At 44.5% G+C, this 14,742-nt stretch overlaps 1 protein-coding gene across 1 annotated transcript; it reads right to left on the reverse strand.

The window, feature by feature from the left end:
• Positions 1 to 1,539: 1,539 nt before the first annotated feature.
• On the reverse strand, positions 1,540 to 14,444 carry ANAPC5 (anaphase promoting complex subunit 5). The gene is made up of 17 exons (XM_071445059.1): positions 14,206 to 14,444; positions 14,040 to 14,119; positions 13,237 to 13,346; positions 12,653 to 12,848; positions 11,586 to 11,652; positions 10,729 to 10,830; positions 9,473 to 9,663; positions 8,558 to 8,639; positions 7,833 to 7,922; positions 6,771 to 6,952; positions 6,166 to 6,301; positions 5,869 to 5,943; positions 4,945 to 5,066; positions 3,714 to 3,821; positions 2,994 to 3,141; positions 2,245 to 2,407; positions 1,540 to 1,897 (listed from the first exon to the last, which is right to left on the reverse strand). The coding sequence occupies exons 1-17, from the start codon at positions 14,407 to 14,409 to the stop codon at positions 1,683 to 1,685; spliced, it is 2,271 nt and encodes a 756-aa protein (XP_071301160.1). The 5' UTR covers positions 14,410 to 14,444; the 3' UTR covers positions 1,540 to 1,682.
• Positions 14,445 to 14,742: the final 298 nt, after the last annotated feature.

Here is a 14,742-nt window from a genome sequence, read left to right on the forward strand (position 1 = left end):
TCCTCATTTTGCTTCAAGGCTCCTTTGTGGGCACCACTTTGACACTGTAGAGCTCCCCAGAGCAGAGCCAAGCCTCCATGCCAGCTTTGTCGAGAAACGCTTATTTCTGAGAATCTTGAAAGCCACTCTAAAAATCAGGTTTATGCACTTACCGAAACGCAGTAGGTGTTCCGAACATTTTAAGGATTAAACTCCTCTATGTCGGCTAAAACACAGCAGAGAGGGAATGAGCCATCACCAGCGCTCCACAAGGCTGGGCTCCCCTTTGCCGTTGGAAACCTGGTTTAAAATCAAGGCCCTGATGATCTGCCAACAGCCCCGATGCAGCACTAATTAACGGAATGTGTAAACTAACACCGGACTCTCAACCACACCCTAGTGCTTCTCTCTTCTTCCTTACCTGGCCCAGCTCCAGCAGAACCAGGTTTAGGTCTGGTGTGGCGATGCCACAGTTAAATCTGCTGTTTCCAAGCAGGGTAGCTCCGGGGCTTTAATGACGCTCAGCTTTTCTATAGTCACCAGGTGACTGACCCACCAAAGGTTTACACTCACAGGAGTGCAATCCTCTCTGCCCTCAAATTGCACACTACAGTCAAAATGAAATTTTCTTCCAAAATGAGGATCTCGTTGCTGGCAGTCAATGCCAGCACATCACATACTCAGTAATAGAATGGTTTGGGATAGAAGGGATCTCAAAGTCCACCCATGGGCAAGGACACCTTCCACTGCCCCAGGCTGCTCCAAGCCCTGTCCAATCTGGCCTTGGACATTTCCAGGGATGTGACAGCCACAGCTGCTCTGGGCACCTTGTGCCAGGGCCTCCCTCCCCACTCTCACAGGATGGTATTCCCCATCCAACCCTGCCCTCTGCCAGTGGGAAGCCATTCCCTGTGTCCTGTCACTCCAGGCCCTTGTCCAAAGTCCCTCTCCAGATTTCTTGGAGATTTCTTGGCCCCTCCAGATTACTTCAGTCAGCTGTGATCTCCATCTATTCACCCATAAAAGCAGAGCAGGTGAATGACATACAGTGCTGAGGGGAGAACACACACAATAAAACATTTCAGCTAAGCTGGGGCTGTTGTTTCCCACTCTTCACCCTCCTCATTCCCCCTCTGCACAAGGACACATGAAACAACAGTGCCAGGACTTTGCACTGTTAGACCTTTCTGCCTGAACCCTGTTTTTTCCCTTTCTGCCAGCACCATCTGTTTCTGCAGTGTAAACAGCAAATGCAGACAGGTTAAAAGCAAGGACACTTTTAAATGAGACTCCCCCTTCCATACCACTTAAAAAGAGCACAAAGGAGCTTTGCCTACATTTTCCACTATTTTTTTGTACCCCTGTGTTCATAAAGCCTGCATTGATTTGGGAAATGTCACTCCTAAGAACAGAACACTACTTCGTGACTGCACTGCTCCCCTCAGTGTGTTTACAACACAGTCAAGAGGGTCTTTTCACTTTTTCCCTGCTAATTTCTTAGCTTCAAGTAGACAATAAAAGTGAAATGGGTGGAAAACGACATTTGTTACAAAACACAAATTTGTTCAAGAGCAGACCATGATTTATTGGCAGTTATTCTGAAACCCGTACGACTGAATACAATAAAAAGATGCTTGTAAAAAAAAGAAAACAAACAAACAAAACCAGAACAGGAAAACAAACAAATCTCATCTTTAAATGCATCACTTGAAGGCATTGATCAAGGGGACACCGTGTGCTGGCAGCTCCTGGTGCAGCTGACGGAACAACATGGCACATTTGTTCCTTTCCTGGGTCCTGCCGAGGCTGTGGAACAGCCGAGCTTGGAAGTAGAGAACGTCTCTGAGCTGCTCTTTGCAGTCCACTTTGGCAAAGTAAGTCTTGGCTTCATTTAGATTCAAGATAGCAGATTCCAAAGCTGTGGGAAAGAGGGGGACATTCATATTTAAGAAAATATCACAGTAACAACTCCAAGGCAGCTCAAGTCTAAGGAGGCCAATTACAAATTCCCCAGCTTTTCAAAACCATTTGTGTCTTAGCAACGTGGTCTCTCAGCTAGTTTCTATTATTCAGCCTTTGCTGCAAAATATGTGTGTGAAAGTATGCAGATAAACAATATTCCATTATAAACATCTGTGCAACAACTAATTCCAAATGAAATTTGTATACAATAACCAGGTAACACACTCTGGTGTAGCAGGACTCCAGTACAGACACTGGTTTGCACTTCTGAGCAGTTTCAGAGAGAATTACCCTTCACACTACCTTCAATCTTCTTTTGTGGAGTGTAGGAAGCTGCAGAAGCCACCTGACATTTGGCCACCAAGAACATGGCACAGCCTTTGTCCAGGACAGCTCCGTGGGCCAAGACAGGTTCTATTGCCATGTGCAGGATATTCAGGGCTTGTTCAGGAATGCCAAGGATCAGCTGAAAGAGAAATACTTGTTGGTCTCACACTGGAATCCACTGATGGGAGCAGCTTCTTCAGGGAACACCAACACAAGCCATGTCTGTTTCTGGTAACGTGATGTAACATGCACCATTTATTTTCAACTTTTTCCCCCACTATCTTCTTTTAAATCAAAACTTGTGAGTAGAAATGAGCTGCTCTCTGAAATGATTGGGAAAGGCTTCTCCACTCAGTGCTGACAGCCATGCCTCTCAGAATAAGCAATATAACTGAACTCATTACCAGCATTATTTTTAATATACAAGCCAACCTGTGCTGCTAGAAAGCCAAAATACCAGCATAAAAAGACAACTAAAGACATTAAGACAGGGGAAGTTTATGCTGCTTAATTATATACAATAACTATACATTTTAGTGATACACATGAAATTCAACTTTTATTAACTTCCTTGAAAGCTTTCACATTCAGAGTTTACTTCTTCACAATCAATAATTTAATTCCAGCAAGGTCGTGTTCTTAAATCTCACAGGAGTAAAACCAGCATCCAGATCCCCAGAATAAACGCTGCCCTGCAGCCCTGTGAAAACACAAATCAGCCCTACCTGGGAGAAAGCCAAGTTGAGCACGGTTTCAGAGGCCAAGTACTGCAGGCTGTACTCGCGCGCCAGGGCCAGAGCCTGCAGCAGCACGGGCAGCGCGATGGTGTGGCACGAGGACCTCCAGTACAGCTCTGCCATGCACAGCAGCACCCTGGCCAGACAGGGAGCAGCAGTTACAGACCTTCACTCTGGGTCAAAAATGTCCACTTGTTCCCAGGGGATTATTCCATCCACAGTGGGATTGGTTTTATTACGAATTACGCTGATGCATATACAATACATTTAAATTACACCCTTGAGAGGAGGTGCCACAGGCATACAAAAGATTAAATAATATATATAATATATAATATACAATATATAATATCTTTATTTAAATATCTTTCAATAAAGATAAATAGCTCTCTCAAGATTTACACCAAGGTAAAACTACACACACACCCATTTCCCTATTTATTTTAGATGCAGTGTTTCCTTCTTCCATGAACCTTCATGGAACTTTAACTTTACCACCTTTTAGTTTACATAATAATAACTAGGTTTAAATGACACAATATTTTGAGGATTCCTCCATACTGTGATTAATAATTGAAATGACTCTGTAATCTCAGAATCACAGCAGGTAATCTGAAGACTAGTGAAGTCTGAACACAGACAAATTGAAATGGCTGATTCTAATCACTGCAAAGTGGCTGTAATACTCTGCAAATGAAACATTCTTACCTAATCACCATCTCGGTGTTCTTGATTTTCTGGCAGTGGATCAACAATTTCTGCAGAAGTTTGTGTGCCTCTGACATTTGATTTTGGGCTTTCAATACAATGGCTTTTCTGTTGTGGTAGAAAGAAAACATCACTGTATTTTTGTACTTTGTATAGAATTCTGCTCTTCAGAACACAGTGAAACAGGTCTCTATTTTGTGACCTGTTTCTTATAACTGCAGACTGGCACCCTGACAAAGTGTACACATGCTGCACACACAGACAGGAGGAAAAACAGATCTCCCTGGTGCCAACTGGACAACTCCCAGGCAGAAAGGATCAAACTCATAAAACAGCTTTAGATAGAAACCAGGGATTGCCAAAATCAAAGGCCAAACAGGCAGCAGAAGTGGGAGGACATGCAAGCTAGACAGCATAAGTAATTATCTGTGAGAAAAACAGGTATGAGGTAAAGCAGCTAAAATTGGCCTGAGCTAGCAAGGATATGGAGCAACAGGAAAATGGAGAGCAGGGAAGTCAGGACCAAATGCACAGCAGCAGGGGATGGGTACAAATGCCCTGAACCAGACACTGAGCAGAGTATTTAAAGATCAGGGAATTCATGATCAGTCCAATTCCAGAAGGACAAGCATCAGGTCCCACAGCTTGAATGCTGCTCTTCTGGCTGACTGGCACTGGCTGCTTTTAGGTGTTTTGCCTTTGAAAATTGACAAGAAATTCTTTGAACGCTATGTTGGTTTTCATATTCACCAAATACCAAGTTTTAACTGTAACTATTTTTAACACGTCATTCTCATTTAGGAACAAGACCACATTAAGGTGAGTGGAAAAAAAATCACATTGTTCCATTTTGGAGATGTAGAAACCAGGCCACAGAGGAATTCACTCAAGGGCTGAACTCCCTCCCCAGCTATTTGACATAAAAATCTGCCTTGTGCTCAGGTTTGAGTATAGCAGATTTTGAAGACCTCACCATGACAGAGTCACAGCCCTGGAATAACACCAACTTCACCTATTCCAGTTCTTAAAATGCCCAGAGAAACAATTACAAATTATTATTGCAGCACATGCTCTAAGGGAATAGCCCTAGAGGTTAGATAACATGACCTTACCTAGTCCTGGAAAGGGAAAAAAATGCAAGCACATGTGACTGCCAGTGATCACTGTGCTAAATTTGTCATGATCTGCATGGAACACACCTGCAAGTGCACCAAGACCCACGATTTCTCACCTGTATACACCTTCAATGCTATTAAGTGCTGTAATTCCTGCTACAAGAGAATCTGCTACGTGGTATCTGCCATCGTTCATGGCTCGCTCAAACTGTATTTTCTGATCAAACAGCATCCAAAGCTAAACAAAGAACATCCAGAAACAAGCTTTAGAAGTTGTGCCTGCTCATTTTCCAACCCTAAATTAGAATTTACTTTTTATTTTTCCCCGGGGTGTATTTGTCTCTAGACACACTAACTCCACTGTCCAATTATTGGATTTACTGAATTACTGTCCTCAACAGAAATGCTCAGGTCTGGATTAATGTTCCAATACTGAAGCTCACCTACTTGACTGCATTTTATGTGAAAAGGCTCTTTTAAGTCATTACTAATGATTTGAGACTTGTAGACAAGTAGACTTGTTCTGTAGTGAAAAGAGAAGGCTCACACTACATCTAATGGGATCTCAAGCACTTCAATGTAAATACTATCTTATAGACTCCTGTGGCAATGTTTCCCAGAGTCACACAAAAATCAGGTTATTAGCCTATTATCTCAGTTATTTCTGGATTGTAATATATCAAAATAAGCAGCACTAATTAAACAGAACTTTGAAGCTTCAAATCAATGCAGAGCATTTAATTGCTCTATGTGCTCATGAAGCAGATGTGTATTCCTCTCTTAATGAAATTTCTACTTGAACAGCTTCATCTTAGGAGGTTGTGGTGAGAGAAATGTCTCACCAGTCTGAAAACAACACAGGCAGCTTTTCCATGCTTTTGTAAAAAAACTGATGCTGCACAGCTTCCCATGAGGATGAGCCAAGGGAAATGAGGAAATGTATAACCCAAGGCATCCAGAGGAAAATTCGGGAGCAGTGGGATTCAAATCCTAGTGTACAACAGTTACACAACCTACAGGCTGAATGCTAAGTACTCTACCTGTGCATGCTGACTGTTGGGAGGGAATCTCTCCTTTAGGTGTTTCAGTATTTCAGAAGCAGCTGCAAAGTACCCCTGGAACACAGAAGGACACTGATTAATGCACCCTGCTCCCCTCCCTTTCAGCACAACCCTCGGGGAAGGGATTTGCCCAGCAAACACCCTGCATTGTCTCTGCCCCCAGAGCCGGGCGTTAAAGGCAGAAAAAACCACAAGTGGAGTCTTGCACCCTCTGTCAGCACCACCCACAGGTCCTCTCAGCACATGGCACTTGGTGCAAGCAGCCCTGGAGCTCACCTGCTCGGCGTGCAGCTCTGCCAGGTGACACAACACCACAGCAAAGGACTCGGTGTTGTTCTGCTGAACGCCCACGTTCACAGCCTCCAGACTGTTCATGCTCAGCAAGGTCTGGGCTTGCTGAAGTGCCATGGTGCTTGTGCAAGAGAAATATCTTTTAGTTTTCAAGCAGCAAACAACAACCATTTTTAATCTATGGTCTTGTTATGACAATAGTCTACATTGTCTGGTTAAGCCAGGGGCCTGGGGAGAAGGAAGACTTGTAAAATAACTGCTGTCCAGAGACTCTGCACTGTGCAGGCACAGCAAGTACTACAGACTGAAAGCTGCACACAGCCAAAGCACAGAGATGCTGAAAGTGGGGGCACAGGAACAATTTATGATCTATTTGCCTCTACTAAATGGAAACTCTATCTCTTCTTCAGTATGAGTTTTAAAGGAACACAAGAGAATGGAAATAATTGCACTCAGCCTGTACTGAATCACAGTCTGATTGCTTTATTTTAGTGCACTGGAGAGACACAGTCACTTGTTACACCTATATAAATGCATTATGTGCTAACAAGTGCAGCAGCTATTCCAGGAGTTCCAAACAAAGCAAATACCTGCGGCCGTACAATCTCCAAATGGCTGTTTTCTGTGCTATGCTGATGTCTATGAGCTCTGACAGGCTGTGCTTCCAGTGCAACAGATCAGAATCTTTTAAGGCATCCATCAGTTTGTTGGCAGCCTTTCCTGCAAAAGCTCTTTGCTGAACCAAGGACTGTATTCCCAAGGAAGCAAGATACTGGGAAGGAGGAAAAAAAAACATACCTACAGTGATGGAAGACAACAGAGTACCCCAGGCTTGCAAATTACACTGGAGCAGAGTTCTAAACTACCAAAAAAGAAACCCAAAAAGGCAGCACAGACAAAGGAACACTGCTCCAGGCATTTCTTTAAATACTCACTTATGCACACCCACACATATGTGAATGTCATTTTGTTGGATGTGAAAGGTAATTTCCACTCCCCCACACAGAAATCTTATGGAGGAGGACAGGAGCAGTACCTGGATTTCTCCAGAACTGCTGTGAAAACAGCCTTTGCTTTCCTTCCCTTCCCCACAGAGGCCATAGCTGCTCCTATCTCCCAGCAGTTTTAGTCCATTTTAGAACAATTCTCTTAACAAAGGAATTGTGGATTTGGGGAAGACAGAACTAAACATTAACAGACAACAGATCTATCAAAGGGGAGGGCTGCCCTGCAAGATTTCACGGAGCTGTACAAATAAACACGTGTTCAAAGCCCTGCCAGAGGCATCAGCACTGAGCTTCAGGGAAGGTGGAGCCCTAAGAACCTCCCCTGAGCACCAGATTGTAACAAAATGTGCCTGGGCCAGTAGCCACAGAGAGATTTTCTGCCTGAAAATCAAGCAAGTTAGAAGGAAAACCAGTGAGCCTTGCAATAATGCTCTGGCATTAAAGCAACTGAGCTCTGGCTTGTTAATATGAAGCATAAAAGTCATAGAAACAGCTGGATTTTGGAGTGTTAAAATATGTTTGTTTAAATCCAGTCCCATATTTTGAACAGACAAGTCACAAACCCCCAAACTCTGAGCACACACACGCCCATCGCCACATGGGTTTGTCCCAGAATAAAGTTAAGGATTGATGAAATGGACTCACTGGCAATCCAAAATGTAAGGATTTGTTCACAGAGTGCTCCAGCAGAACACAGCTGTCAAATATCTTCTGCTCCAGGATGTACAGCCAACTCTAGCAAGGAAAAAGATCAAATTCTCATTGCAAATAACTGATGGCTGCAGCACTTTCAACTTGGCTTGCTGTTACAGAATGCACAAAAAGTCACTGGAAATGCAAACCACTTGAGGATTGATTCTAAGGAAACTTCTACTAAATGCTGCACAGCAAAACATATCAGAAGTGCATCTAGGCTGGGATGCTGGTGTGGCACCAGCCAACCTGGAGGTTCAGTGGTGCACAAAAATACTGTGGAATGCAGCACCTCAGGAGTTTGATACCACTGATGTCAACTCATTATAATGTTAATTACAGGGAAAAAAACAGAGACAAATCCAAGTCCTTCCCTCCCACTTTGCTTGCTCTAAAGGTGGCTCTGAGAATTCAACAGACAGGAAGGAGGAAGCTTCTGAAATACTTATTCTTTTACAACATCTAAGACTCAACTTTGAGCTTACTACTGAGATCTCTGGGATAACAATTCCTGCTTAAGGAATTAACCCTGAGCTGCAACAAACCCTCCCATGATCCTTGCCCTGTGTGCCCTGTGTGATGCCACCCCGCTGCTGGGCAGCCAATGCTGCTGTGAGAGGAGCTCTGCAGCAGCTCCCTGAGCAGAACCATCCAGGTGGCTTGCACAGAGCTCTTACCAGGCAGTGCTGCAGGCACACGTGGTCATTGGACTCCTGGGCAATCCTGATGGCTTCCTGAAGGGCCAGTTCAGCCTGCTGGCTGTGACAGACAGACAGACAGACGGACAGAGGGAGAGCAATTACTGTTCCTGCAGTGCTTAAGATACAGCATCCTGATCCAGAGGAATATTGATCTGAATTATGCATAGTGCACTCAGATCTCTGATTTAACAGCCTGTGTTTTCCTCCCAGCACTCAGCAGTGCATTCTGGTTTTCAGGACAGTAAGTCTGACAGCATCTGCAAACCAAAATGCAGCTGTAACCCCTACATGGCCTTTCAAGCCCTGTACAGGCCACGGTGCCAAGTTATTGTTTGAACAGGGGCAACATTTAGAATCTGCTTGTGTAGAAATTGTTACTCTCAACTTTGCAGTGTCCTTCCCCTCTCCAGTCCTTTCACATCGTGCCTCCAGGCAGCAATCAATAAATGCAAACCATAAATGAAGATGGGTAGGCCAGCTTTATCAACAAAACAAACCCCAACCCATGTGGCATTTTAAATTTTAAAAGCTTGGATGGCTTTTTTGGTTTAATTATTCTTTTGCCAGATCATCAGCTCTGTGTTGACTTGCAGAAAACCAACCACACTTTCTTGAAAATATGGATGAAAATAGGCATTCATGCCCACTGACCCTTCTGAGGTCATGGAAATGTAATTGAACACTTAAAATACCCAGGACACAGACAAATGTCAACTCTTAGATGGCTCAGTTATTATGGAAACCAAATAAACATCAAAACAAAAACAAACCCAAACAAACCCAGATCGCAAGAGGATCCCAACCCAACCCCAGCTGCTGTCAAGTGGGACAAAGCCCCAGCAGGGTTTTTAGGAGGAAGGGGGGGTCTCTCGGGGTGCCTGAGTTCCCTACTAGTGGCCGAAGCGGCAGTGCAGCGCCGCCAGGTTGAGCGCGGCGTAGCGCAGGCTCCGCCCGTAGCCCTCGTCCCCGTTGCTTTTGCTCTCCGCCCCCGTGAGGATCAGCCGGTCAAAGTAGTGCAGGAGGCTGTGCGTGGAACTGAAGACATCCTGCACCCTGAGGCTGTTTAAGTAGCTTAAATAATGCTGGAAAGGGGAAACAAAATCAGTTTTAATTGTACAGATACCAAAGCAGAGGTTTTGTTTGTAATTACTCGGTGTTTCTGTCCAAAACATGTAACTGTGAAATACTGATCAGAAGTTGCAATACTGATACTACCTGGGCAGGATTTCTGGATAAAACTGGATAATTTTTTGGACAATATTGGCTGTTTGCCCTAACGGGATCTGCCAAATGGTGAAGATTACAAGATCTGTCAGAAAGATCCCAGAGAGTCTGAGATCTCTGCAGAGGTGGAATTTCTGCATTTATGTGAGAGTGGAAATGGAGGCAGGATGTACTCAGAAAGACACTAAGAAACATCAGCACTGCTTCCAAATGCTGTGCAGATAGAAAGGAGATGCTAAAATTGTGTCTTTTCTTTTTGGCATCGAGACTGGCCAGGATAATCCTTTATGCTGTGAAGTCCAGGCAGGGACTATGGCAGCCCTTCCAAGGATCCCCTTCCCAAGAGCAGCAAGGAAAATCCTGTCTGCTCAGCCCAGGGCTGCTGGGAGGCAGAGGTGGAAAGCAAGGCAGGAAGGAGCTGAACTTTGGAAGTTGCTCAAGAAGAAGCTGTTGAGGGACGAAGCAAGAGCTCCCAGCACAGGTCTGGCCCCTCAGCACGAGCTGTCTGTGGCTTTCAGTATAAATTGCTGTTAAGGACCAGAAGCAAAGTGAACAACAACCAGCAAAATTAACAGATATTGCACTTAATACTGATTTTTAAACTACAGGAGAATGAGGCCTGAAATTACTTAGGAAAATGTGGGCAAATGATGTAAGTTTTAGATTTAGTTGAACAAGAATGCACTCAGTCCCACCAAAATTAAGAGGTTTATATCTGTGCATGAAGGGGGAGTACTTTGCTTAATTAAGGTTCCTGTACCTTCAGGAGTTTTAGTCTGAATTACTAAACATTTACATGCAACTTGCTCACAGTTTTATCATCTACTTATATTTCAATAGAGAATAAATTACTTCCAAATAATCCTATCCTTGAGATAAGCAATCCTTTTACAACCATTCTGGATGAAGAAAAAGATACTTACTGCTTCAGCAAAGTCTGGATTAAATTTTAACAAGTTGTTCAATTCCTTTTGTAAAGATGCTGGAGCAAGAGCCTTTGTCTCATCATTCTTTAGCAAAGAAGCCTGGAATAAAAATTGAACAGTACAAGTAAGAAATGTAACTCCATAAGGAGGGTTATAAAAATACATTGTGGTGCAGGATTGTCAGGTTGTTATCTGCTTGGAGAGGACATTAAAGAAGATTTTGTGGCAGCTCTGTCTATTATGACAGTGGCAGTTCTATATTACATTATAGTGTTCAATTTCCAGAGATCACAGAGACCAAGTCAAATAAAACCTTATTCAAAGGACTGTTTAAAGGCATTTAAAGAATTCTGGTTAAGTTTCTCTCTGAAGAACTATTGCCACACATTGCTCACTGGAATTGTATGTATCTTCTCATACAAAAAAAAAACCTCAGGAAAACAAAATGATAAATCCAATTTGCTTTGGCAAGCAGTTCAATTAATTTAAAAAATCACAAAAATGTAGCTACTAAAATTAGCATTACTGACTATTGAATTACTGACATTTGTGTCCATGTGTATTTCTGTTCCCTTTTTTATTTACCAGCTGGAATAACCAACAAAACTGCACATTTCACAGAAATGTGAGGCAAGCAGAGCAGAAGGACCTTCTGAGAATCAAATATCAGCATATGGTGACATGTCTGGATGAAACGCTCACAGCCCCAAGTGCTCACACTGAGCAACAGCAAGCAGGATATCAACAAGCCTCTACCAGAGCACAGAAAGCATCTCAGCTGACACTGTGGGTAAAATTCAAGGTGAAATTCGTGTTATGGAACATTTCCTCCACTTTAATGAGAATTAACATACCTGCTGAGAAAGAAAATACTCTGCTTGTTTCTGGGAAAGAGGCCCACTGCAGGCTATCTCTTCTTCCCTGTAAGACACACTCTGGTTAGAAACAGGGGCAAGGAAAGACAGCACAGAAACACATTTCATCAGACACCCCCACTGCTGCTTTATAAAGATTTCTGAGATATTACAGCTCAAAGCATGAAAGAACACTGAGAAAACTTAATAAAGAACAAAATCTACTCCATCAAAGTCAGCAATCCAAATGATTTCACAGAGTTTAGCTTCAACCTGCAGAGACTGTAGTTGAGAGCAACATTACCCTAAATACACCCTAAAAAACCCTAAAGAAATACAGCAGAGAGAAGATTTGCAGCTGACATGTTCAAATGGCTCTGCTCTGGTTTTTCTGTCCTCTGAAGAGAGTCCCAGGGAGATGAACTGGCACTTTGGCCACATCCATCACAGCTGGAAACAGCTGGAAACAGCTGTTCTGCAGGACATTCACTCTGTGGAAAGCCAGCAAGCCCAGCACCCAGCCAGAGCCCAAAAGCTGCTGTCTGACTCACCAATTCCTGCACAAGTTTATACAAATACAGTTTGCAAAGTACATTTTAAATACATGGACACATCAAATACTTTCAGGATTATTCTTACAATGGAGCATCTCTTCAGCAGGTGAAAACTCTCAGTGTTTGCTTCTCCTATTTGAGGTAAATAGACACAAGTTCTTTTATTTGGAGAACGGTGAAGAGCAAAACAAAACCACTCAACTCAACTTCTTATTGAGCAATCTTCCCTTGCTGGCAGCAGAAGTGACCTCTCCAACAGTTTTAGCACCTCACAACCAGAGGAGTCACCCAGCAGTGGGAAATTGTGGGCAGCAGCTGCCCTCGGGCTGTGGTTCCCTAGGGGAGGACGAGGATGGGGCAGTGCCACCTTCCCGAGCCACTGACAAATGTCACCACACGGTGGCACCAAGGAAACGAGCGGCCACAAAGCTCAGCCCGGCTGTAGGAGACTTGAAACAAATCAAAGATTCATTTTCTTAAAAGGTTTAAAAGGCTTTAACACGAATTGATCACCTTAAAGGCCCGTCGAGTTCTTCTTTCTCCATTTTCCCATCCAGCTCCTCTGGATTTGTCAGCTCCATCTCATTCTCATCAGCTCCATCCTTTTTCTCATCCTTCTGGAAGTACTGCTGGAGTGCTGTGTAAAGTTTGTAGACCTGGCTGAAGGAAAGTTTGTTGTATGCCAGGATCATGTGGCGCAGGAACAGACCTGGAGAGGGAAATTCCTGCTGTGAGCAGGGCTGGAGACAGGAGACAAATCCATGGCCAGCAGCTTCAAAAACATCATTCAGTTCTTCATCAAACAGAATTCAATGAGAAATTAAATAGAAATTACTGAGCCTCATGTCAATGATACAACTCAGTGTTGCAGGGTGTAAATCACCCTGCAAATCTCACTAAAGATAAGCAATAAATTGTTAAAATCAGTAACAACCTCACAATGTGCAAAACCATCAGTTAATATGCAACATCTGAGCAAGAGAAAAATGACATTCTGCAATTTGAAACCTCCCCAGAAAAACAAAGCTGTGTCCTGAGGGAGTGACATCAATGACAGATATCACAACAAAAATAGCTCATGGATAACAATTATTTACCTACTACACTTGTTTTATGAACTTCTGGCTCTGTCCCTGAGAATGAATCTGAAAGATCATCAAAAAATTGCTCCATGTCTTTCAGCTCTCCTTCTGCCATAAGTTTTAACCTAAACAGGGGAAGAAAATGTGATTTTTAGGGTATTAATACAGACAACAAGGGAAAAATGACATGTTTTAGGATATTAATATAGACATGAAAATATTCCCCTGCTTCCTGCATAAATGAGCAAACACAAGTGATAACTAACTTCTTGGAGCCCAGGAGGTTTTCATACTGAGGTAAATAAGATCATATTAAATAGTGGTAAGCCTAATAATAATAATAATAATAATAATAATAATAATAATAATGATGATGATGTTTGGGCATGTTTTTCTTTTTAAATAGGTCTTTATTATGAGAATAATTAGATGAGATGGTTATTCTTAAAACAAATAGGAACCCTTTTTATTTTGGAAATTAACAAATTTTACAATTTTAAAAATTGTTTCAAAAATTTGTAATTTTTGTACTGCTTGCATTTTTGGAATTGTGAGTTTGCTGTTTAGTGAGTTATTTGATATGACAACAGATCTTCTGTCCTGCAGAAACTTTAAATCTGATGACTTCGATGTTGGTGCCTTACAGAACTTAGTTATGACAAGTATGAAACTTGTCCAAGTAGAGTTTTGGCCCAAACTGTGCTTCCAGAGCCTGACATTTGCAGGTTTCGGGGCACCTTCCCGCGCTGGAGCGGACACGAACAGCGCAGGGGATCCCTCGGCGGCTCCTGCCCCGCCCCGCCCGCCCGGCCCCGCACCTGATGTGGACGGAGCCGGCCAGGTGCGGGCAGCACTCCTCGATGGCCTTGCGCAGCCGCGACAGCGCCATATCCGGACCCTGCGGAGGACAGCGACATGTCGCGACAGGCCGCGACACAACGTGGCCGCCCTTCCCCCCGGCCCAGCCCCAGCCCGGGCCTCGACCTGCAGCAGCGGCAGCAGCAGGCGGTTGAGGCGGCGGCGCTCCAGCAGGCCGAGCTGCGGGCCGGCGCGGCCCAGCTCGCTGAGCAGCACGAGCAGAGCCATCTTGTGCGGGGTGACCCAGTCGCGGACGCCGAACACGTTCGCGTGCACGACGCCGTTCGTCAGCATCGGGTTGAAGTAGAGGCTCTCGTGCACGCTCGCCATGGCGGCGCCGGGGCCCGCCCGTCGCCTGGGAAACCGCGCGCGCCCCCGCCCCGACGGCCAATCGCCGCCCGCGCCGCCGGCGCGCGCGCAGCGCCGCAGCCAATCGGAGGAGGGGATGTGCGCCTCCATAGCGGGGCCGCCGCGACGGGCCGGGCGCGAGAGAGACGTTCCGGGCAGAGAAGGGTCCCCGCTGCGGCGGGGCTGCCCTCCCCGGGCTGCCCTGCATGGCGGCCAGGCTGCGGCTGCGGACAGCGAGGGGATGGGCTGCGCTTGGGCCGCTGCGGCTCTGAGGAGTTATCTGCTAGATAAGGAAACAGACATTCTCTGTGTGCT

This window comes from Agelaius tricolor, unplaced genomic scaffold (assembly GCF_023055355.1).
Source record: "Agelaius tricolor isolate 1412-34295 unplaced genomic scaffold, bAgeTri1.0.p SCAF_20, whole genome shotgun sequence".
Lineage (NCBI taxonomy): Eukaryota > Metazoa > Chordata > Aves > Passeriformes > Icteridae > Agelaius > Agelaius tricolor.